The sequence below is a fragment of the Somniosus microcephalus genome, chromosome 22 (assembly GCF_052327205.1).
Source record: "Somniosus microcephalus isolate GS21.2 chromosome 22, FLI_Smic_1.0, whole genome shotgun sequence".
NCBI classification, from domain to species: Eukaryota; Metazoa; Chordata; class Chondrichthyes; order Squaliformes; family Somniosidae; genus Somniosus; species Somniosus microcephalus.
This window is the reverse complement of record NC_141008.1, coordinates 49,178,997-49,203,878: the sequence shown is the minus strand read 5'-3', so window position 1 is coordinate 49,203,878 and position 24,882 is coordinate 49,178,997. Positions and strand designations below refer to the sequence as shown.

Sequence of the window (24,882 nt, the reverse complement as noted above, 5' to 3'; positions counted from 1 at the left end):
TTTCATATCCCACCCATTCTAATCCCACTCTCCCCCTCCCTTTTAATATCCCACCCAGTCTAATCCCACTCTCCCCCTCACGCCCCACACCCATTAATATCCCACCCAGTCTAATCCCACTCTCCCGCTAGCTCCCCATACCCTTTAATCTCCCATGCAGTCTAATCCCACTCTCCCCTCACTCTCCGTACCCTTTAATATCCCTCCCAGTCTAACCCCACTCTCCCCCTCACTCCCCGTACCCTTTAATATCCCACCCATTCTAATCCCACTCTCCCCCCTCACTCCCCGTACCCTTTAATACCCCACCCAGTCTAATCCCACTCTCCCCCTCACTCCCCACACCCATTAATATCCCACCCAGTCTAATCCCACTCTCCCCCTCACTCCCCATGCCCATTAATACCCCACCCAGTCTAATCCCACTCTCCCGCTCGCTCCCCATACCCTTTAATCTCCCACCCAGTCTAATCCCACTCTCTCCCCATACCCTTTAATCTCCCACGCAGTCTAATCCCACTCTCCCCCTCACTCCCCACACCATTTAATATCCCACCCAGTCTAATCCCACTCTCCCCCTCACTCCCCACACCATTTAATATCCCACCCAGTCTAATCCCACTCTCCCCCTCACCCCCAACACCCTTTAATATCCCACCCAGTCTAATCCCACTCTCCCCCTCACTCCCCGCACCCTTTAATATCCCACCCAGTCTAATCCCACTCTCCCCCTCACTCCCCACACCATTTAATATCCCACCCAGTCTAATCCCACTCTCCCCCTCACCCCCAACACCCTTTAATATCCCACCCAGTCTAATCCCACTCTTCCCCTCACTCCCCATACCCTTTAATATCCCACCCAGTCTAATCCCACTCTCCCCCTCACTCCCCGTACCCATTAATATCCCACCCAGTCTAATCCCACTTTCCCCCTCACTCCCCGTACCCTTTAATATCCTACCCAGTCTAATCCCACTCTCCTGCTCATTCCCCATACCATTTAATATCCCACCCAGTCTAATCCCACTCACCCCCTCACTCCCCATACCCTTTAAAATCCCACCGAGTCTAAACCCACTCTCCCCCTCACTCCCCGTACCCTTTAATATCCCACCCAGTCTAAAAGCACTCTCCCCCTCACTCCCCGTACCCTTTAATATACCACCCAGTCTAATCCCACTCTCCTGCTCATTCCCCAACACCCTTTAATATCCCACCCAGTCTAATCCCACTCTTCCCCTCACTCCCCATACCCTTTAATACCCCACACAGTCTAATCCCACTCTCCTGCTCACTCCCCACACCCATTAATATCCAACCCAGTCTAATCCCACTCACTCCCCACACCCTTTAATATCCCACCTAGTCTAATCCCACTCTCCCCCTCACTCCACAAACCCTTTAATATCCCACCCAGTCTAATCCCACTCTCCCCCCACACCCTTTAATATCACACCCAGTCTAATCCCACTCTCCCCCTCACTCCCCGTACCCATTAATATCCCACCCAGTCTTACCCCACTCTCCCCCTCACTGCCTGTACCCTTTAATATCCCACCCAGTCTAAACACACTCTCCCCCTCACTCCCTGTACGATTTAATATCCCACCCAGTCTAATCGCACTCTCCCCCTCACCCCCCATATACTTTAATATCCCGATTCTAATCCCACTCTCCCCCTCACTCCCCGTATCCTTTAATATCCTACCCCGTCTAATTCCACTCTCCCGCTCACTCCCAGTACCCTTTAATATCCCACCCAGTCTAATCCCACTCTCCCCCTCACTCCCCACACCCTTTAATATCCCACCCAGTCTAACCCCACACTCCCGCTTACTCCCCGTACCCTTTAATATCCCACCCAGTCTAATCCCTCTCTCCCCATACCCTTTAATATCCCACCCAGTCTAATCCCACTCTCCCGCTCACTCCCCACACCCTTTAATATCCCACCCAGTCTAATCCCACTCTCCCCCACTCCACATAACATTTAATATCCCACCCAGTCTAATCCCAATCTTCCCCTCACTCCCCGTACATTTTAATATCCCACCCAGTCTAATACCACTCTCCTGCTCATCCCCCGTACCATTTAATATCCCACCCAGTCTAACCCCACTCTCCCCCTCACTTCCTCTACCCTTTAATATCCCACCCAGTCTAAACGCACTCTCCCCCTCACTCCCCACACCCATTAATATCCAACCCAGTCTAATCCCACTCTCCCCCTCACTCCCCACACCATTTAATATCCCACCCAGTCTAATCCCACTCTCCCCCTCACTCCCCGTACCCTTTAAAATCCAACCTAGTCTAATCCCACTCTCCCGCTCATTCCCCATACCCCTTAATATCCCACCCAGTCTAATCCCACTCTCCCCCCTCACTCCCCACACCTTTTAATATCCCACCCGGTCTAATCCCACTCACTCCCAGTACCCTTTAATATCCCACCCAGTCTAATCCCACTCTCCCCCCTCACTCCCCACACCATTTAATATCCCACCCAGTCTAATCCCACTCTTCCCCTCACTCCCCGTACTCTTTCAATATCCCACTCAGTCTAATCCCACTCTCCCGCTCACTCCCTACACACTTTAGTATCCCACCTAGTATAATCCCACACTCCCCTTACCCTTTAATATCCCACCCAGTCTAATTCCACTCTCCCCCTCACCATTTAATATCCCACCCAGTCTAATCCCACTCTCCCCCTCACTCCCCACACCTTTTAATATCCCACCCAGTCTAATCCCACTCTCCCCCTCACCATTTAATATCCCACCCAGTCTAATCCCACTCTTCCCCTCACTCCCCGTACCCATCAATATCCCACTCAGTCTAATCCCACTCTCCCGCTCACTCCCTACACACTTTAGTATCCCACCTAGTATAATCCCACACTCCCCGTACACTTTAATATGCCACCCAGTCTAATCCCACTCTACCCCACTCCCCGTACCCTTAAATATCCCACCCAGTCTAATCCCACTCTCCTGCTCACTCCCCATACCCTTTAATATCCCACCCAGCCTAATCCCACTCTCCCCCTCACTCCCCGCACCCTTTAATATCCCCCCTAGTCTAACCCATCTCTCCGGCTCATATTATTACCCGTGCATATTCGGAATGGCGCGCATGGTGTTTTCCCAGCTAGGTGCTGGAGGGAGATCTGAAGTGTTGGGGGGGTAAGGTGGTGGCGGGGGTGTTGGGGGTACGGGGTGTGAGGGGGGTGTTTGGGAGGGAAGGAGAGGAGGGGGGGTCGGGAGATCAACAGGTGCCCACGAGCAGGACATTATGCAGAGTTGGAGTTGGGGGAGGGGTGGGGGGGGAGGGGTGGGGGGGGTTCGAGTCTGGAATGGGTTCTTTTTAAAGTAGTGAGTGCGGGGGGTGGGGGTGCGGGGGGGGGCCAATAAATGACAAGGTAACAGAGGTGTTGCAGCAATGAACGCAGCTGAACGGAGACCGAGTCAGTGAGTCGTGGCTGGAACTGGAGCAAGTGATCTCGGGGCATGACATTTAAACTGAGCTCAGTAAATCCTGTTCAATCGGTCCTTGTAAATAAGACAAAAGAGCTTGCTGCTGAAGGGTGAGGTGAAGCCATGTGCACAGATATTGCAGCAGGGATTCAGAGGTGATCGGCCAGAGTCCTTTCCCTTGGGCCCGGCCAGAGGCTGGTGCCGGAACCCGAGGGGGGGGTTCAGGCCGGCGTGACCCTGTTGCCGCCTCCCTCGGAAACGTTGCTGGCCTCGGTAGAACTCCCGCTGGTCGAGCTGGAGGAGGTCTCTTCATCCCCGGCAAACGGCTTTTGCCCGCAGCACATCGTGGTCAGCAGGCAGTTCCGGAACTGGGACCGGGAGGAGAAATGGGAAAGTCAGTTAAAGTCAGGAAGAAAGAAAGAGGGAAGGAAGGAAAGGGAGAAAGAAAGTACTTTTTGAAGTAATGTAGGAAACGCGGCAGCCATTTTGATTACGGCAAGATCCCAGAAACAGCAATGTGATAATGACCAGATAATCTGCGGTTTTAGGTGGTGGGATTCACTCTCACTCCAGTTTGTTCCCCTGCTCAAACTGTCCAAGGGCCCTCTTCTGGTACCTCACCCAAGTTGCCATTCTTCATGCATGGGCCTGGACAGGAAATTCAACCATGAGAAGCATCACAGCTAAACCCAATCCTGCCCACCCGCAAAGTCCTTCCCGTGGGGACGGCTGCAGCATGATTTCCTTTTCCTCTCTCGCCCTTACGCCAGGGCACTGAGGCAGATTGTTGCTGCCTCAGCACAACCACAACAACAACTTGCATTTACATAGCCCTTAAACTGTCTCCCCATTCAGCAGCTCAGTCACACGGGCACCGAGACTTGGCTGCCCTCAGCCAGGCCACCAGGTGGCAGCAGTGGGTTGAATCCAGGGGTCTGTGTCAGCCGTGGCTCAGTTTGTGGCACCCTTGTCTCTGTGGGTTCAAGTCCCACTCCAGAGACTTGAGCACATAAAGCTAGGCTGACACTCCACTGCAGTACTGAGGGAGTGCTGCACTGTCGGAGGTGCCGTCTTTCGGATGAGACGTTAAACCGAGGCCCCATCTGCTCTCTCAGGTGGACGTAAAAGATCCCATGGCCACTATTTTGAAGAAGAGCAGGGGAGTTAACCCCAGTGTCCCGGACAATATTTATCCCTCAATCAATATTACAAACACAGATTTATCTGGTCATTATCACATTGCTGTTTGTGGGAGCTTGCTGTGTGCAAATTGGCTGCCGTGTTTCCCACATTACAACAGTGACTGCACTTCAAAAATACTTAATTGGCTGTAAAGCACTTTGGGATGTCCTGGGGTTGCGAAAGGTGCTATATAAATGCAAGTCTTTCTTTCCTTTCCAATGGAGGGATGGAGCCAGGGAGCAGGACTGTAGAGAACACATTAACTTAGAATCATAGAATGGTAACAGCACAGAAGGGGGCCATTCAGCCCATCGAGCCCATGCCGGCTCTCTGCAAGAGCACTTCAGCTAGTCCCACTCCCCCGACCTTTCCCCGTAACCCTGCAACATTTTTTCCTTCAGATACTTATCCAATTCCCTTTTGAAAGCTGTGATTGAGTCTGCCTCCACCACCCTTTCAGGCAGTGCATTCCAGATCCTAACCATTCGCTGCGTTAAAAAGTTTTTTCTTACGTCGCCTTTGGTTCTTTTGCCAATCACCTTAAATCTGTGTCCTCTGGTTCTCGACCCTTCTGCCAATGGGGACAGTTTCTCTCTGTCTACTCTGTCCAGACCCCTCATGATTTTGAACACCTCGATCAAATCTCCTCTCAACCTTCTCTGCTCCAAAGGCGAACAACCCCAGCTTCTCCAGTCTATCCACGTAACTGAAGTCCCTCATCCCTGGAACTATTCTTAGCCAACATATCTGTTGCTGCCTTGAAGTCGCACGATGGGCAGACACGTCCCGGGACGGGTCGGAGCTCCGAGACGCCCGTAACACTCGCGACTTTTCGGGAAGTTCCCCAGGATTGGGAAAAAGGGAACGATTGTACAATTTGGGTTGCCAACACTCCAGGATTGCCCTGGAGTCTCCAGGAATTACAGGTAAATCTCCTAGACACGGCTGTGAGCAAACACAAGGAGAAAAATCATTGAGGCATTAAAAAAAAAAAATGGTGTGTTTTTTTTTCATTTTCTTTGAACGCTTTTGTTTGCTCATTATAAAAATAGTACTGTCTGATTGGACGATTCTTGACTGTCAATTGGGTAATGAAGAGTCTGTTCGGTAACCAGTCGGCTGGGGAAGGCGGGGCTCCGCGAGGATGGACGTGTGGGGCGACCAATGTGGGGGCACTGCCGACGGAGACAGGCAGTCACGTGACGAAACCTCCAGGAATACGTCCCAGCAGAGTTGGCGACGCCCCAAGGGAATGATAGCATAATGGTTATGTCACTGGGCTAGTAATCCAGAGCCCTGGACTAATGATCCAGAGACATGAGTCCAAATCCCACCACGTCAGCTGGGGAATTTAAATTCAGTTAATTAAATAAATCCAGAATAAAAAGCTGGTATCAGTAATGGTGACCATGAAACGACCGGATTGTCGTAAAAAGCCATCTGGTTCACTAATGCCCTTATCCGTTCTGACCTATATATGACTCCAGACTCACAGCAATGTGGTTGACTCTTAACTGTCATGTGAATTTTTTTTATTCATTCCTGGGATGTGGGCGTCGCTGGCAATGCCAGCATTTATTTCCCATCCCTAGTTGCCCATGAGAAGATGGTGGTGAGCCGCCTTCTTGAACCACTGCAGTCCGTGTGGCGAAGGTGTCCCACAGTGCTGTTAGGGAGGGAGTTCCAGGATTTTGACCCAGCGACGATGAAGGATCGGCGATATATTTCTAAGTCAGGATGGTGTGTGACTTGGAGGGGAACTTGGAGGTGGTGGTGTTCCCATGCGCCTGCTGCCCTTGTCCTTCTAGGTGGAAGAGGTCACGGGTTTGGGAGGTGCTGCCAAAGAAGCCTTGGCAAGTTGCTGCAGTGCATCTTGTAGATGGTACACACTGCAGCCACGGTACGCCAGTGGTGGAGGGAGTGAATGTTTAAGGTGGTGGATGGGGTCCCAATCAAGCGGGCTGCTTTGAACACCACTCTCAAATCTCCAGTTAACCTTCTCCGCTCCAAGGAGAACAACCCCAGCTTCTCTAGTCTTGCCACGCAATTGAAGTCCTTCATCCCCGGTACCATTCTGGTCAATCTCCTCCGCACCCTCTCCAAGGCCTTGACACCTTCCTAAAGTGTGGAGCCCAGAATTGAACACAATACTCCAGCTGGGGCCTAACCAGTGTTTTATAAAGATTTAGCATAACTTCCTTGTTTTTGTACTCTATGCCTATTTATTTTTTTTATTCATTGATGGGATGTGGGCGTCGCTGGCTAGGCCTGCATTTAGTGCCCATCCCTAATTGCCCTTGAGAAGATGGTGGTGAGCCGCCTTCTTGAACCGCTGCAGTCCATATGGTGTAGGTACACCCACAATGCTGTTAGGAAGGGAGTTCCAGGATTTTGGCCCAGCGACAGTGAAGGAACGGCGATACAGGTCCAAGTCAGGATGGTGTGTGGCTTGGAGGGGAACTTGTAGGTGGTGATGTTCCCATGCGTCTGCTGCCCTTGTCCTTCTAAGTGGTAGAGGTCGCGGGTTTGGAAGGTGCTGTTGAAGGAGCTTTGGCGAGTTGCTGCAGTGCTTCTTGTAGATGGTACACACTGCAGCCACAGTGCGCCGGTGGTGGAGGGAGTGAATGTTTAAGGTGGTGGATGGAGTGCCAATCAAGCGGGCTGCTTTATCCTGAATGGTGTCGAGCTTCTTGAGTGTTGTTGGAGCTGCACTCATCCAGGCAAGTGGAGAGTATTCCATCACACTCCTGACTTGTGCCTTGTAGATGGTGGAAAGGCTTTGGGGAGTCAGGAGGTGAGACACTCGCTGCAGAATACCCAGCCTCTGGCCTGCTCTTGTTGCCACAGTATTTATGTGGCTGGTCCTGTTAAGTTTCTGGTCAATGGTGACCCCCAGGATGTTGATGGTGGGGGATTCGGCGATGGTAATGCTGTTGAATGTCAAGGGGCGGTTGTTAGACTCTCGCTTGTTGGAGATAGTCATTGCCTGGCACTTCTGTGGCGCGAATGTTACCTGCCACTTATCAGCCCAAGCCTGAACGTTGTCCAGGTCTTGTTGCATGCGGGCATGGACTGCTTCATTATCTGAGGAGTTGTGAATGGCGCTGAACACTGTGCAGTCATCAGTGAACATCCCCATTTCTGACCTTATGTTGGAGGGAAGGTCATTGATGAAGCAGCTGAAGATGGTTGGGCCTAGGACACTGCCCTGAGGAACTCCTGCAGCGATGTCCTGGGGCTGTGATGATTGACCTTCAACCACCACAACCATCTTCCTTTGTGCTAGGCATGACTCCAGCCAATGGAGCGTTTTCCCCCCAATTCCCATTGACTTCCGTTTTACTAGGGCTCCTTGATGCCAGACTTGGTCAAATGTTGCCTTGATATCAAGGGCAGTCACTCTCACCTCACCTCTGGAATTCAGCTCCTTTGTCCATGTTTGGACCAAGGCTGTAATGAGGTCGGGAGCCGAGTGGTCTTGGTGGAACCCAAACTAGGCTTCAGTGAGCAGGTTATTGGTGAGTAAGTGCCACTTGATAGCACTGTCGATGACACCTTCCATCACTTTGCTGATGATTGAGAGTAGACTGATGGGGCGGTAATTGGCTGGGTTGGATTTGTCTTGCTTTTTGTGGACAGGACATACCTGGGCAGTTTTCCACATTGTCGGATAGATGCCAGTGTTGTAGCTGTACTGGAACAGCTTGGCTAGAGGCGTGGCTAGTTCTGGAGCACAAGTCTTCAGCACGATAGCCGGGATGTTGTCGGGGCCCACAGCCTTTGCTGTATCCAATGCGCTCAGCCGTTCCTTGATATCACGTGGAGTGAATCAAATTGGCTGAAGATTGGCTTCTGTGACGGTGGGGACCTCAGGAGGAGGCCGATATGGATCATCCACTCGGCACTTCTGGCTGACGATAGTTTCAAAAGCTTCAGCCTTGTCTTTTGCACTCACGTGCTGGGCTCCCCCCATCATTGAGGATGGGGATATTCATGGAGACTCCTCCTCCCGTTAGTTGTTTAATGGTCCACCACCATTCACGACTGGATGTGGCAGAACTACAGAGCTTTGATCTGATCCGTTGATTGTGGGATCGTTTAGCCCTGTCTATAGCATGCTGCTTCCGCTGTTTAGCATGCATGTAGTCCTGTGTTGCAGCTTCCCCAGGTTGGCACCTCATTTTTAGGTACGCCTGGTGCTGCTCCTGGCATGCTCTTCTATACTCCTTATTGAACCAGGATTGGTCCCCTGGCTTGATGGTAATGGTAGAGTGAGGGATATGCCGGGCCATGCGGTTACATATTGTGGTGGAATACAATTCTGCTGCTGCTGATGGCCCACAGCGCCTCATGGATGCCCAGTTTTGAGCTGCTACATCTGTTCTGAATCTATCCCGCTTAGCACGGTGGTAGTGCCACACAACACGATGGAGGGTGTCCTCAGTGTGAAGACGGGACTTCGTCTCCACAATGGCTGTCACTGCTACCAATACTGTCATGGACAGATGCATCTGCGACAGGTAGATTGGTGAGGACGAGGTTAAGTAGGTTTTTCCCTTGTGTTGGTTCTCTCACCACCTGCCATAGGCCCAGTCTAGCAGTTATTTTCTTCAGGACTCGGCCAGCTCGGTCAGTAGTGGTGCTACCGAGCCACTCTTGGTGATGGACATTGAAGTCCCCCACCCAGAGTACATTCTGTGCCCTTGCTACTCTCAGTGCTTCTTCCAAGTGGTGTTCAACATGGAGAAGTACTGATTCATCAGCTGAGGGAGGGCAGTAGGTGGTAATCAGCAGGAGGTTTCCTTGCCCATGCTTGACCTGAAGCCATGAGACTTCATGGGATCCAGAGTCAACGTTGAGGACTCCCAGGGCCACTCCTTCCCGACTATATACCACTGTGCCGCCACCCCTGGTGGGTCTGTCCTGCCGGTGGGACAGGACATACCCAGGGATGGTGATGGAGGAGTTTGCGACAATGGCTGAAAGGTGTGATTCTGTGAGTATGACTATGTCAGGCTGTTGCTTGACTAGTCTGTGGGACAGCTCTCCCAATTTTGGCACAAGCCCCCAGATGTTGGCGAGGAGGCTCAGCAAGCCACTCCTTGATGGGTAATAAATGCTGGCCTTGCCAGCGACACCTACATCCTGTAAATGACCATACCTGTTTGTTCATGAAAACGTAGATAACGGGGTTGTAGACTGTGGCGGTCTTTGAGAAATAGGAGGGCATGGAGGCCAAGGTGGGGTGAATCACGATGTCCTTATTCATGGCAACGACCATGGCAAAGGTGGCATAAGGGAGCCAGCAGATCAGAAAAGCCATCACCATGGCAATCACCATGCGGGTCACTTCTCGCTCCGCTCGCTGTGTTGACTGGCAGTCTTTCTGTTGCTGGGCAACCTGCGGAGGGAGGGAAAGTACAACTCATTTACAGCTTCTGGTATCTCCTTAAAGAAAATGGTACTCATCAAAGTGAGGGATACCAGCACTAGGGAATGGAGCACTGCCCCATCAAACATTCCCAGGGCAGGTACAGCTCGGGTTAGATACAGAGTAAAGCTCCACACTGTCCCATCAAACACTCCCAGGGCAGGTACAGCACGGGTTAGATACAGAGTAAAGCTCCCTCTACACTGTCCCATCAAACAGTCCCAGGGCAGGTACAGCTCGGGTTAGATACAGAGTAAAGCTCCCTCTACACTGTCCCATCAAACACTCCCAGGGCAGGTACAGCACGGGTTAGATACAGAGTAAAGCTCCCTCTACACTGTCCCATCAAACACTCCCAGGGCAGGTACAGCACGGGGTTAGATAGAGTAAAGCTCCCTCTACACTGTCCCGTCACACTCCCAGGGCAGGTACAGCACGGGTTAGATGCAGAGTAAAGCTCCCTCTACACTGTCCCATCAAACATTCCCAGGGCAGGTACAGCTCGGGTTAGATACAGAGTAAAGCTCCACACTGTCCCATCAAACACTCCCAGGGCAGGTACAGCACGGGTTAGAAACAGAGTAAAGCTCCCTCTACACTGTCCCATCAAACACTCCCAGGGCAGGTACAGCACGGGTTAGATACAGAGTAAAGCTCCCTCTACACTGTCCCATCAAACAATCCCAGGGCAGGTACAGCACGGGGTTAGATACAGAGTAAAGCTCCCTCTACACTGTCCCATCAAACACTCCCAGGGCAGGTACAGCACGGGTTAGATACAGAGTAAAGCTCCTTCTACATTGCCCCATCAAACACTCCCAGGGCAGGTACAGCACGGGTTAGATATAGAGTAAAGCTCCCTCTACACTGTCCCATCAAACACTCCCAGGGCAGGTACAGCACGGGTTAGATACAGAGTAAAGCTCCCTCTACACTGTCCCATCAAACACTCCCAGGGCAGGTACAGCACGGGTTAGATACAGAGTAAAGCTCCCTCTACACTGTCCCATCAAACACTCCCAGGGCAGGTACAGCACGGGTTAGATATAGAGTAAAGCTCCCTCTACACTGTCCCATCAAACACACTCAGGGCAGGTACAGCACGGGTTAGATACAGAGTAAAGCTCCCTCTACACTGTCCCCAATGATATACCTCAGCCCTGAGTTTTTAAGAGTGCGTTGTACTACTCCACTGTGACATTTTCCATTTCCTAATCCAGTCATCCATGTATTTTTTAATTGATCCTCTGGAGTTAGATATATTTCTTAAAGCTAAAGGGATCAAGGGATATGGGGAGAAGGCAGGGACAGGGTACTGAATTTGGATGATCAGCCACGATCTCATTAAATGGCGGAACAGGCTCGAGGGGCCGAATGGCCTACTCCTGCTCCTATCTTCTATGTTTCTATGGATGTGGGTGACACCGAGAAGGCCGAACGTACTGCCCATCCCTCGTTGCTGTGTGGACATTAAGGATTGACCGCACACTGTGGGAGTGGAATTACGTATGGACCAGACTGGATAGGGGCCACAGGTTCTCATCACCTAAAGGACATTAGTGAACCAGTTGGGATTACAATGACATTGCAGTAACTTTGATGTTTATTTTACGCCGGTGCCAGATCACAGATTAGCAGATTTACCGAATTCAAATTCCTAACTTGCCTCGGTGGGATTTGAACTCCTGATCTCTGGGTTTGCTCGTGCAGGACTGGAACCAATCAGTGAGATTGCCAATTCGGTGCCAAATTAAGCGCAGTTTAGTGCTCTGATCGGAGATCAATTAAGGTGCTGTTTGGCTCTTTATAGTTAAAAGACTTGCATTTCTATAGCGCCTTTCACAACCTCAAGACAACCCAAAGCAGTTTACAGCCAATGAAGTACTTTTTGAAGTGTAGTCACTGTTGTAATGTAGGAAACGCGGCAGCCAATTTGCGCACAGCAAGCTCCCACAAACAGCAATGTGATAATGACCAGATAATCTGTTTTAGTGATGTTGGTTGAGGGATAAATATTGGCCAGGACACCAGGGAGAACTCCCCTGTTCTTCTTCGAAATAGTGCCATGGGATCTTTTACGCCCACCTGAGAGAGCAGACGGGGCCTCGGTTTAACGTCTCATCCGAAAGACGGCACCGCCGACCGTGCGGCACTCCCTCAGCACTGCACTGGAGTGTCAGCCTGGATCATGTGCTCGTGTCTCTGGAGTGGGACTCGAACCCACAACCTTCTGATTCAGAGGCGAGAGTGCTGGCCACTGAGCCACGGCTACCCATGGTGTCAGTGACCCTGGGCTAGGGAGTAGGTAAGGAAAATCAGCCAGGACTCCTACTCCTGCTGACCATTCAACACTCTTGATAAAGGTGCTTGGGGCAGGGGGTTTGGGGGCAGGTAGGGCACCTGTCTACGATGCCTCCATAGTGGAAAAGCCTGCCAACACCCACTGTCGAGGTTTGAGAGTTAGGGACCAGAGGGCTGGTGATGTCCAGGGAGAACTGAACTGCCGAATGAGCCAGGAGGGTTTGGAGAGGGTAGAGAATTGGAGCAGAAAGATTCTCCATACTCACCGCTCGGAGCACCACCAGCAGACTGATATAGGAGAAGATGATCAAGCTCAACGGCATCATGAAGCAGGTCACGAAGAGCGTCATCACGTAACTATTGTTGTTGGTTCCTCCCGTGTACCAGTTCGGTCCGCAAGATGTTCGCAATCCTAGTGTCCGAAAAAGAGACTGTCCTTAATAACTAAACCGCGACTGTGCAAGAGCGCAGTGCGAGCCCACACTGCAAGCACGCAGTGCGAGCCCACACTGCAAGCGCACAGAGTCATAGTGTCATAACGGCACAGAAGGAGGCCATTCAGCCCATCGAGTCCGTGCTGGCTCTCTGTGGAGCAATTCAGTCAGTCCCATTCCCCCGCTCTATCCCCGTAGCCCTGCAAGTTTATTTCCCTCAAGTGCCTATCCAGTCTCCCCTTGAAAACATCGAGTGTCTCCGCTTCCACCGCTTCTGTCAGCAGCGAGTTCCAGGTCATCACCACTCGCTGCGTAAAAAAGTTTTTCCTCACGTTCCCCCTGTATCTCTTGCCCAAAACCTTAAATCTGTGTCCCCTAGTCCTTGTACCATCAACTAGTGGGAACAGCCTTTCCCCGTCTAGCCTATCCAAACCCGCCATAATCTTGTACACCTCTATCAAATCACCCCTCAACCTCCTTTGCTCTAATGAAAACAAATCCAGCTTCTCCAACCTGTCCTTGTAGCTAAGATCCCCCATCCCCGGAACCATTCTGGTAAATCTCCTCTGCATCCTCTCAAGGGCCTTCACATCCTTCCTAAAGTGTGGTGACTAGAACTGGACGCAATACTCCAGTTGTGGCCTAACCAGCACTTTATAAAGGTTCAGCATAACTTCTCTACTTTTGTACTCAATACCTCTATTTATGAAGCCCAAGATCCCATATGCTTTGCTAACCACTCTCTCAATATGTCCTGCCACCTTCAGGGACCTATGCACATTAACTCCCAGGTCCCTCTGTCCCTGCACACTCTTTAAAACTGTGCCATTAAGTGTGTATTGCCTCTCCCTGTTCCTTCTGCCAAAATGCATCACCTCACACTTCTCTGTATTAAATTCCATCTGCCACTTGTCTGCCCATTCTGCTAGCCTTTCTATGTCCTGTTGCAGTCGATTGGTATCATCCTCACTGTTTGCCACACCCCCAAGTTTGGTGCCATTGGCAAATTAAGAAATTCTACTCTGTATTCCAATATCCAGGTCTATATATATATTAAAAAAAGCAGTGGCCCCAGCACTGACCCCTGGGGAACACCACTGTCTACCATCCTCCAGTCTGAAAAACAGCCATTTACCACAACTCGCTGTTTTCTGCCCTTAAGCCAATTCCTTATCAAAGCTGCCACTGACCCACGTATTCCATGAGCCTCAATTTTGTAAAACAGCCTTCTATGTGGTACTTTGTCAAACGCCTTCTGAAAATCCATGTAGACAACATCCATGGCAGTATATCAAGCATACAGATTCAGTCGAACCATTTTGGGGGGGGGGGGGGGGGTGGGGGAGGAGGGGGGAGGGAATTGGGAAGAGCGATCAGAATCGTGGCACTTCACAGAGGGGAGGGTGAGTAACATACCCAACAATTTGGGCACAGCAAGCTCCCACAAACAGCAATGTGATAATGACCAGATAATCTGTTTTTAGTGATGTTGGTTGAGGGATAAATATTGGCCCCAGGACACCGGGAAGAACTCCCCTGCTCTTCTTTGAAATAGTGCTGTGGGATCTTTTACATCCACCCGAGAGAGCAGATGGCCTGGATTTTTGTGCTCAAGTCTCTGGAGTGGGCCTCAAACCCATGACCTTGTTACTCAGAGACAAGAGAGAGAGAGAGAGAGAGAGAGAGAGAGAGTGCTGTCCACTGAGCCAAATGTTAAAGGGAACAGGGAAGGATTTACTGGAATGATACCAGAACTGAGAGGTTATAACTATCAGGAAAGATTGAACAGGCTGGAAGTCGTTTCACTAGAAAAGAGAAGGCTGAGGGGTGACGTGATCGAGGTCTTTAAGATTATGAAGGGGTTCGATAGGGTAGACGTAGAGAAGATGTTTCCACTTGTGGGGGAAACCAGAACTAGGGGCCATAAATATAAGATAGTCACTAATAAATCCAGTCGGGAATTCAGGAGAAACTTCTTTACCCAGAGAGTGATGAGAATGTGGAACTCGCTACCACAGGGAGTGGTTGAGGCGAATAGCAGAGATGCGTTTAAGAAGCTGGATAAACACATGAGGGAGAAAGGAATAGAAGGATATTCTGATGGGGTGAGATGAAGAGGGGTGTGTGGAGCGTAAACACCGGCACAGGTCAGTTGGGCCGAATGGCCTGTTTCTGGGCTGTAAATTCTTTGGAATTCTCTGCCCCAGTGGGCTGTGGAGGCTCAGTCGTTGAGTACATTCAAGACTGAGATCGATAGATTTTTGGACACTAAGGGATATGGAGATCAGGTGGGAAAGTGGAGTTCAGCCATGATCTTATTGAATGGCGGAGCAGGCTCAAGGGGCCATACGGCCTACTCCTATTTCTTATGTTCTTGTGTAATACTTTGTACTTCGTGTTCCAGGAAAGTGCAGGACCAGAGTCGCTGACTCACTTATCACCTTACCCTCAGGTACGTAGCTGCTCCAGCCAAAGAGAGGTGGCATAGTCCAGGCGAATGACCAGATCCAGGTGAAGAGACAGCCCCACACCGCGTGTCTCTGCTGGAAGCGGAAATCCCCCATTGGTTTGCAAATGACGATGTATCGTTCGAAGGCCAGGATCGCCAGGGACCACAGCCCCACGATACCTATTCAGGAAGGACACACGAGACAACTCAGCTTCTCTCCCTTTCTATTTCCCACGGACGCCAGCGGTGCCAGCCTGAAACCATCCCCTGGGAGGGCAGCGAGCACAGTTTGCCCGGCTCTTTCTGGTCCCCCACCCCCTTCAGATTTGTAGAAATTTCCGCACAGAAAGAGGCCATTCGGCCCATCGTGCCTGTGCCAGCTCTTTGAAAGAGCTACCCAATTAATCCCACCCCTCTGCCCTTTCCCCGTATCCCTGCAAATATTTCCCCTTCAAGTATTTATCCAATTCCCTTTTGAAAGTTACTATTGAATCTGCTTCCACTGCCCTTTCAGACAGTGCAGTCCAGATCACAACAACTCGCTGCGTAAAATGTTTTTCCTCATCTCCAGCATGAAGTTTTTGCCAATTTGTGTCCTCTGGTTACCGGCCCTCCTGCCGGTGGTTTACTAACGGGCCTTGATTTCTTTTTCCTCCTTGCCAATTTTCTCCACTCATCTAGGACTAGACAGACTAGATGCGGGAAGGATGTTCCCGATGGCGGGGGAGTCCAGAACCAGGGGTCACAGTCTAAGGATAAGGGGTAAGCCATTTAGGACTGAGATGAGGAGGAATTTCTTCACCCAGAGAGTGGTGAACCTGTGGAATTCTCTACCACAGAAGGCAGTAGAGGCCAATTCATTAAATATATTCAAGAAGGAGTTGGATATATTTCTTAAGGCTAAAGGGATCAAGGGGTATGGAGAAAAAGCAGGGACAGGGTACTAAACTTGGATGATCAGCCATGATCTCATTGAATGACGGAGCAGGCTCGAGGGGCCGAATGGCCTACTCCTGCTCCTATCTTCTATGTTTCTATGTTTCTATCTGCTGAAGTTGTTGGCCACCCAGTGGGCTCCAATGGACACCAGATGTCCTCGACCCAAGTAGCCATTTATTGACACTAATATCCCATCTGCATCATGGCCAAACCCAACCCCATTCTCACCCAATATCCTTACTTGTGGGCTTCCCCCGAGGGGAGGTCATTGAATAGCAAACAGGGGCACTGTGGCTAATTACCAGAACGGTAACATTGTGGTAATCCAGAGGCCTGGAGTAATAATCCGGAGACAAGAGTTCAAATCCCACCACGGGGAATTTAAATCCAATTAATTATAATAAATCTGGAATGAAAAGCTAGCGTCAGTAATGGTGACCATGAAACTACCGGATTGTCGTAAAAACCCATCTGGTTCACTAAAGTCCTTCAGGGAAGGAAATCTGCCGTCCTTACCCGGTCTGGCCTATATGTGACTTCAGACCCACAGCAATGTGATTCACTCTTAACTGCCCTCTGAAATGGCCTAGCGAGGCAATTAGGGATGGGCAATAAATGCTGGCCTTGCCAGCGATGCCAACATCCCGTGAATGAATAATTTTTTTTTAAATGACTGCAAGACTATAACTGCCCAGAATGACATCAGCTAGCTTGAGAGTCCAAGCACACAAATCACCTAAAACTAGTAAACAGGCACAAAAAGCAATCAGAAAGGCTAACGGGATGTTGGCCTTTATCTCGAGGGGTCTGGAATACAAAGGGGTGGAAGTTAGGTTAGAGCTGCACAGAGCTCTGGTCAGACCCCATCTGGAGTAACTGCATTCGGTTCTGGGCCCCGCCCCTCAGGAAGGATATACTGGCCTTGGAGGGGGAGCAGCGCAGATTCACCAGAATGATATCGTTGTATCATTACGATACAAAGGAAATCTGCTGTCCTTACCCGGTCTGACCGATATGTGACTCCAGACCCACAGCCATGTGGTTGGCTCTTAACTGCCCTCTGAAATGGCCGAGCGCGTCACTCGGTTACACCAAACCGCTACAACAAAGTCAGCGCCGTGGGAGCACCTTCACCACACGGACTGCAGCGGTTCAAGGCGGCGGATCACCACCACCTTCTCAAGGGCAACTAGGGATGGGCAATAAATGCCAGCCTTGCCAGCGAGAATGATTAAGTTTTAAAAAATGTACCTTAAATGGTTAAATTTGGAGGACAGGTCACATAAACTTGGCTTGTATTCCCTGGAGTTTGGAAGACTGAGGGGCGATCTAATCAAGGTGTTTAAAATGATCAAGGGATTCAAAAGGGTAGATCGAGAGAAACTATTTCCTCTGGTGGGGGGGTGGGGGGGGGTGGGGGGGGGGGAGGGGGGAAGTCCAGAACGAGGGGGCATAACCTTAAAATTAGAGCCAGGCCGTTCAGGGGTGATGTCAGGAAGCACCTCTTCACACAAAGCGTGGTGGAAATCTGGAACTCTCTCCCCCAATAGGCTGTTGAGGCTGGGGGCCAATTGGAGCTTTCCAGACTGAGATCGATAGAGTTTTGTTGGGTCAGGGGATCGAGGGATACGGAGTAAATGGAGTTGAGATACAGATCAGCCACGATCTGATTGAATGGCGGAACGGGCTCGAGCGGCTGAATGGCCGACTCCTGTTCCCAATGTTCCTAGCACAGACCAGGATCAAACCAGATGTGTATGACTTAGCTACTCACTGAGTCTGAGGAAGGTGAATCCCAAGGAAAGGGACCATGGAAAGGGTGGGGCAAGAACCCCATGGAGAAATGGAGACAGCTCAGGAACACCCACCTGTCAGGGACACCATGAACCCTTCGAACTGACACACCGTCTCTCCCAGGGTGAAGTAGCCGTTGATATTGTTGGAGAAGCTGATGGCGCTGCCAAAGAAGGTGGCCATCAGGTTGGCAATGGCCAGGTTCACCAGGATATAGTTGAGCGGTGAGCGGAGCCTCTTGTACTTGACCGACACGAGGATGACCAGCCCGTTCACGAAGGAAGCCAAGAAGACCACTGTGCCCATGAGAGTGGCCACGGCCATGTAGGTGCTCTTCGGGGCAAAGTGTGGCCATTGTGGACCATCGAAAGCACCGACTGTCATGTTGTAATTGATGACGGGAACCATGGAAAAATCCATCGCCGTTCGAAGGGGAAATTCACAAAACGCGAGTGTGGAGATTCTCCTTCTGTCTCTGGAGAGATGAGCTAGCTGGTCATAGTCCCACAGCGTGCGGTCAGTAAGGTTTGATAAACCTTATTATAAAGCCGAAACGGCTTAGAAACATCATCAAACGGATCTCTCTCCCTACTGTGTCGTAATCTTTCTTAACATCTATTTAAAATAATCGTTGGCTTCGAGAGGATTTGTTTTTTTTAAAGTGCTTTCATTAATCAGGATTCGAAGTGTCTGTGGCTCAGTGGGTCACACTCTCGCCTCTGAGTCAGAAGGTTGTGGGTTTGAGCCCCACTCCAGAGACTTGAGCACAAAAATCCAGGCTGACACTCCAGTGCAGTGCTGAGGGAGTGCTGCACTGTCGGAGGTGCCGTCTATCGGATGAGATGTTAAACCGAGGCCCCGTCTGCTCTTTCAGGTGGACGTAAAAGATCCCACGGCCACTATTTCGAAGAGGAGCAGGGGAATTCTCCCCGGTGTCCTGACCAATATTTATCCCTCAACCAACATCACTAAAACAGATTATCTGGTCATTATCACATTGCTGTTTGTGGGAGCTTGCTGTGCACAAATTGGCTGCCGCGTTTCCTACATTACAACAGTGACTACACTTCAAAAAAAATTGGCTGTAAAGCGCTTTGGGACGTCTGGTGGTGGTGAAAGGTGCTATATAAATGCAATCCTTTCTTTTCGCTGCTAGTTTCCTTTCATCCCTCAGGTGGAGCCTGTTTGATTTTATTTCCAATAAGATTTTCTCCCCCCTTTACTATTTCTGGTGGGCCGGAGGGGAGAGTCGGAGCGGGGTGGGGGGGGGGGGGGGGAGGGGAGAGTCGGTGCGTGGGGGGGGGGGGAGGGGAGAGTCGGTGCTGGGGGGGAGGGGAGAGTCGGTGCTGGGGGGGAGGGGAGAGTCGGTGCTGGGGGGGAGGGGAGAGTCGGTGCTGGGGGGAGGGGAGAGTCGGTGCTGGGGGGGAGGGGAGAGTCGGTGCTGGGGGGGGAGGGGAGAGTCGGTGCTGGGGGGAGGGGAGAGTCGGTGCTGGGGGGGAGGGGAGAGTCGGTGTTGGGGGGGGAAGGGAGAGTCGGTGCTGGGGGGGAGGGGAGAGTCGGTGCTGGGGGGGAGGGGAGAGTCGGTGCTGGGGGGGAGGGGAGAGTCGGTGCTGGGGGGGAGGGGAGAGTCGGTGCTGGGGGGGAGGGGAGAGTCGGTGCTGGGGGGGAGGGGAGAGTCGGTGCTGGGGGGGGAGGGGAGAGTCGGTGCTGGGGGGGGGGAGGGGAGAGTCGGTGCTGGGGGGGAGGGGAAAGTCGGTGCTGGGGGGGAGGGGAGAGTCGGTGCTGGGGGGGGAGGGGAGAGTCGGTGCTGGGGGGGAGGGGAGAGTCGGTGCTGGGGGGGAGGGGAGAGTCGGTGCTGGGGGGGGAGGGGAGAGTCGGTGCTGGGGGGGGAGGGGAGAGTCGGTGCTGGGGGGGGGAGGGGAAAGTCGGTGCTGGGGGGAGGGGAGAGTCGGTGCTGGGGGGGGAGGGGAGAGTCGGTGCTGGGGGGGAGGGGAGAGTCAGTGCTGGGGGAGGGGAGAGTCGGTGCTGGGGGGGGAGGGGAGAGTCGGTGCTGGGGGGGAGGGGAGAGTCGGTGCTGGGGGGTGGAGGGGAGAGTCGGTGCTGGGGGAGGGGAGAGTCGGTGCTGGGGGGGAGGGGAGAGTCGGTGCTGGGGGGAGAGGGGAGAGTCGGTGCTGGGGGAGGGGAGAGTCGGTGCTGGGGGGGAGGGGAGAGTCGGTGCTGGGGGGGAGGGGAGAGTCGGTGCTGGGGGGGGAGGGGAGAGTCGGTGCTGGGGGGAGGGGAGAGTCGGTGCTGGGGGGGAGGGGAGAGTCGGTGCTGGGGGGGAGGGGAGAGTCGGTGCTGGGGGGGGGAGGGGAGAGTCGGTGCTGGGGGGGGAGGGGAGAGTCGGTGCTGTGGGGGGAGGGGAGAGTCGGTGCTGGGGGGGGAGGGGAGAGTCGGTGCTGGGGGGGAGGGGAGAGTCGGTGCGGGGGGGGAGGGGAGAGTCGGTGCTGGGGGGGAGGGGAGAGTCGGTGCTGGGCGGGGGAGGGGAAAGTCGGTGCTGGGGGGAGGGGAGAGTCGGTGCTGGGGGGGGGAGGGGAGAGTCAGTGCTGGGGGGGGGGAAAGTCGGTGCTGGGGGGAGGGGAGAGTCAGTGCTGTGGGGGGAGGGGAGAGTCGGTGCTGGGGGGGAGGGGAGAGTCGGTGCTGGGGGGGAGGGGAGAGTCGGTGCTGGGGGGGAGGGGAGAGTCGGTGCTGGGGGGGAGGGGAAAGTCGGTGCTGGGGGGAGGGGAGAGTCAGTGCTGTGGGGGGAGGGGAGAGTCGGTGCTGGGGGGGAGGGGAGAGTCGGTGCTGGGGGGGGGGAGGGGAGAGTCGGTGCTGGGGGGGAGGGGAGAGTCGGTGCTGGGGGGGGGAGGGGAGAGTCGGTGCTGGGGGGGGGGAGGGGAGAGTCGGTGCTGGGGGGTGGGTGGGGGGGGGGGGGAAGGGGAGAGTCGGTGCGGTGCTATTCCAGACTCACTCACTCCCCTTACTGGCTGTGAGAAGGTTGCAGGAGTGACTCTCCCTCCCTCACCCCACGTACCAGTCTAACAAAAGCAGATGTTGGAAATCTGAAATAAAAACAGAAAATGCTGGAAATTCTCAGCAGGTCAGGCAGCGTCTGTGGAGAGAGAAACAGAGTCAACGTTTCAGGCCGATGACCTTTCGTCAGAACTGGTCTGATGAAATTCTGACGAATGTTCCGACGAAGGGTCATCGGCCTGAAACATTGAATCTGGTTCTCTCTCCACAGACGCTGCCTGCCCTGAAGATTTCCAGCATTTTCTGTTTTATTATAAAAGGCCATTCTTCACAGGTGACCCGAGCCAAGGAGTGTTGACAGCGAAGGGCATCGTGGCTCCGCTCAATCCCTTTCTCACCTGACACACTCACACTCACGAACACACACTCACTCACGTGCACTCACTCACATGAACACACACACATGCACTCACTCACATGAACATACACACTCACAGGCACACACACACACATGAATACACTTACTCACACAATCTCCAATGGGAGTCACTGATAGTGACCCAGAGTGGGAGCTCAGACTAATTTTATTTCCTCTGTCTAACCCTGGGCACTGACGCTCAGTCCCTGCGGTGATCAGTTAACTCCGCACAGACGGGGCTTTCTGTAGATTAGAACCGGAGGATGGGGTGATTGTTTCAGCTCTGGGGAGCAGTAGATGATTTTTCATTACGTGAGATGTGCGATGACGCGAATTCCCTCAGTCTCGGTGTTGTTTCGGTAAACGTTGGCGCTGCGATGATGCTCTGTTGGAAGATTCCAGAGCTTTGAAGCAAAGCAGCTTCCTGGGGCTTAACACCTGGATCTGGCATCCCGCTGAGTTGATGCCAATTACAGGTGAAATGAATTCGTGATATTGACGATGAAGCGATGGCTACAATCACGGGGAAGAGGCTGTGAGCGGGTTTTAAGGAGCTCAGTGAGGCTCACAGCGCTGCACTCAAGTAGGTCACTGAGGTCACGATTCGACACTTGCCAAATTCACTGCTTCAGAGGGAGGCGCTTCATATTAAAAAAAAGACTTGCATGTAAGCCGGCCTCCCACATTCTACCCTTCGTAAACTTGAGGTCATCTGCAACTCTGCTGCCCGTGTCCTAACTCGCACTGTCCCGTTCGCTCATCACCCCCAGTGATCACTGGCCTACATTGACTCCCGGTCCAGCAACGCCTTGATTTTAAAATTCTTATCCTTGTTTTCCAATCCCTCCATGGCCTCGCTCGTCCCTATCTCTGTAATCTCCTCCAGCCCTGCAACACCCCCACCCCTCCCCCCCCCCCCCCCCCAGATCTCTGCGCTCCTCTAATTCTGGCCTCTTGAGCATCCCTGATTATAATCGCTCCACCTTTGGCGGCCGTGCCTTCAGCTGCCTGGGCCCTAAGCTCAGGAATTCCCTCCCTACCTCTCTCTCCTCCTTTAAGGCGTTCCTTAAAACCTACCTGTTTGACCAAGCTTTTGGTCATCTGCCCTAATATCTCCTTATGTGGCTCGGTGTCAAATTTTGATTGATAATCACTCCTGTGAAGTGCCTTAGGATGTTTTACTACATTAAAGGTGCGATATAAATGCAAGTTGTTATTGTTATACGGAGAAGGTCATAGACTTAGGTAGCAGTGGGGGTATTAAAAAACAGAGCGTGTCAGGAAGGGACAGAAGGTATGGAGTAAAAGGTAAAGTAGTAAAAGGGGAAAAAGCAGGAACTAAGTGTCACAAAACATATTTGAAAGTTCTTTATCTGAATGCATGTCGCATTCGTAACAAAATGGACAAGTTAACGGCACAAATAACTACATATGGGTATGATCTTGTGGCCATTACAGAAACATGGCTGCAGGGTGACCATGACTGGGAATTAAATATACCAGGTTATTTAACAATCAGGAAGGACAGGCAGGAAGGAAGGGGAGGTGGGGTGGCTATGTTAATAAAGGAAGGAATCACTGTAATACAGAGAAATTATATTGGGTCAAAGGATCAGGATAGTGAAACAGTTTGGGTGGAGATACGGAATAAGGGAAAAAAAACACTAGTGGGCGTAGTCTATAGGCCTCCGAACAGTTGCAACTCTGTTGGACGGAGTATTAATCAGGAAATAGTTGAGGCTTGTAATAAGGGAACAGCTATAATTATGGGGGATTTTAACTATCATATTAACTGGACAAATCAAATTGGGCAGGGCAGCCTTGAGAATGAGTTCATTGAGTGTATTAGGGATGGGTTTCTTGAGCAGTATGTAACTGAACCAACCAGGGGGCAAGCAACATTAGATTTGGTCCTGTGTAATGAGACAGGATTAATTAAAAATGTCCTAGTAAAGGATCCCCTTGGAATGAGTGACCATAACATGGTTGAATTCCATATTCAATTAGAGGGTGAGAAGGTTGGATCTCAAACAAGCATGCTGAGCTTGAATAAAGGAGACTATGAAGGTATGAGAGCGGAATTGATTAGAGTGGACTGGGAAAATAGATTAAAGGGTAAGACGGTGCATGATCAGTGGTGTACATTTAAGGAGTTATTTTACAACTTCCAAAAAAAAAATATTCCACTGAGGAAAAAAGGGTGTAAAAGAAAAGATAGCCATCCGTGGCTAAGTAAAGTAATTAAGGATAGTATCCGACTAAAAACAAGGGCATATAAGGTAGCCAAATCTAGTGAGAGGATAGAAGATTGGGAAGTCTTTAAAAGACAGCAAAAAATAACTAAAAGATTGATTAAGAAAGGGAAGATAGATTATGAAAGTAAACTAGCAAAAAATATAAAAACAGACAGCAAAAGTTTCTATAGTTATATAAAAAGAAAAAGGGTGGCTAAAGTAAATGTTGGTCCCTTAGAGGATGAGACCAGGAAATTAATGGTGGGAAACATGGAGATGGCAAAAACGCTGAACATTTACTTTGTGTCAGTCTTTACGGTAGAGGACACTAAGAATATCCCAACACTGGACAAACAGGGGGCTCTAAGGGGGGGGGGGGGGGGGGAGGAGCTAAATATGATTAAAATCACTAAGGAAGTGGTACTTGGTAAAATAATGGGACTCAAGGCGGATAAATCCCCTGGACCTGATGGCTTACATCCTAGGGTCTTGAGAGAAGTGGCGGTAGGGTTTGTGGATGCATTGGTAATAATTTTCCAAAACTCCCTGGACTCAGCAAAGGTCCCGGCAGATTGGAAAACTGCTAATGTAACACCCTTATTTAAAAAGGGTAGTAGGCAGAAGGCTGGAAACTATAGACCAGTTAGCCTAACATCTGTGGTTGGTAAAATTTTAGAATCCATTATTAAGGAGACAGTAACGGGACATTTGGATAAACATAAGTTAATAGGACAAAGTCAGCATGGTTTTATGAAGGGGAAGTCATGTTTGACAAATTTGCTTGAGTTCTTTGAGGAAGTAACATACAGGGTGGATAAAGGGGAACCAGTGGACGTAGTGTATTTAGACTTCCAAAAGGCATTTGACAAGGTGCCACACAAAAGATTATTGCTCAAGATAAAAAATCATGGGATCGGGGGTAATATTCTGGCATGGGTGGAGGATTGGCTATCTAACAGAAAGCAGAGAGTTGGGATAAATGGTTCGTTCTCAGACTGGCAATCAGTAATTAGTGGTGTTCCGCAGGGGTCAGTGCTGGGTCCCCAACTCTTTACAATCTATATTAATGATTTGGAGGAGGGGACCGAGTGTAACATATCAAAGTTTGCAGATGATACAAAGATGGGAAGGAAAGTAGTGAGTGTGGAGGACATAAAAAACCTGCAAAGGGACATAGACAGGCTAAGTAAGTGGGCAGAGATTTGGCAGATGGAATACAATACTGGA

At 51.3% G+C, this 24,882-nt stretch overlaps 1 protein-coding gene across 1 annotated transcript; it reads right to left on the bottom strand.

Moving 5' to 3' along the window:
• Positions 1–3,494: 3,494 nt before the first annotated feature.
• On the bottom strand, positions 3,495–18,405 carry LOC147102290 (pinopsin-like). The gene is made up of 5 exons (XM_085965080.1): positions 18,087–18,405; positions 15,277–15,459; positions 12,663–12,808; positions 9,826–10,065; positions 3,495–3,850 (listed from the first exon to the last, which is right to left on the bottom strand). The coding sequence occupies exons 1-5, from the start codon at positions 18,394–18,396 to the stop codon at positions 3,704–3,706; spliced, it is 1,026 nt and encodes a 341-aa protein (XP_085821206.1). The 5' UTR covers positions 18,397–18,405; the 3' UTR covers positions 3,495–3,703.
• Between the last annotated feature and the right edge of the window lie 6,477 nt (positions 18,406–24,882).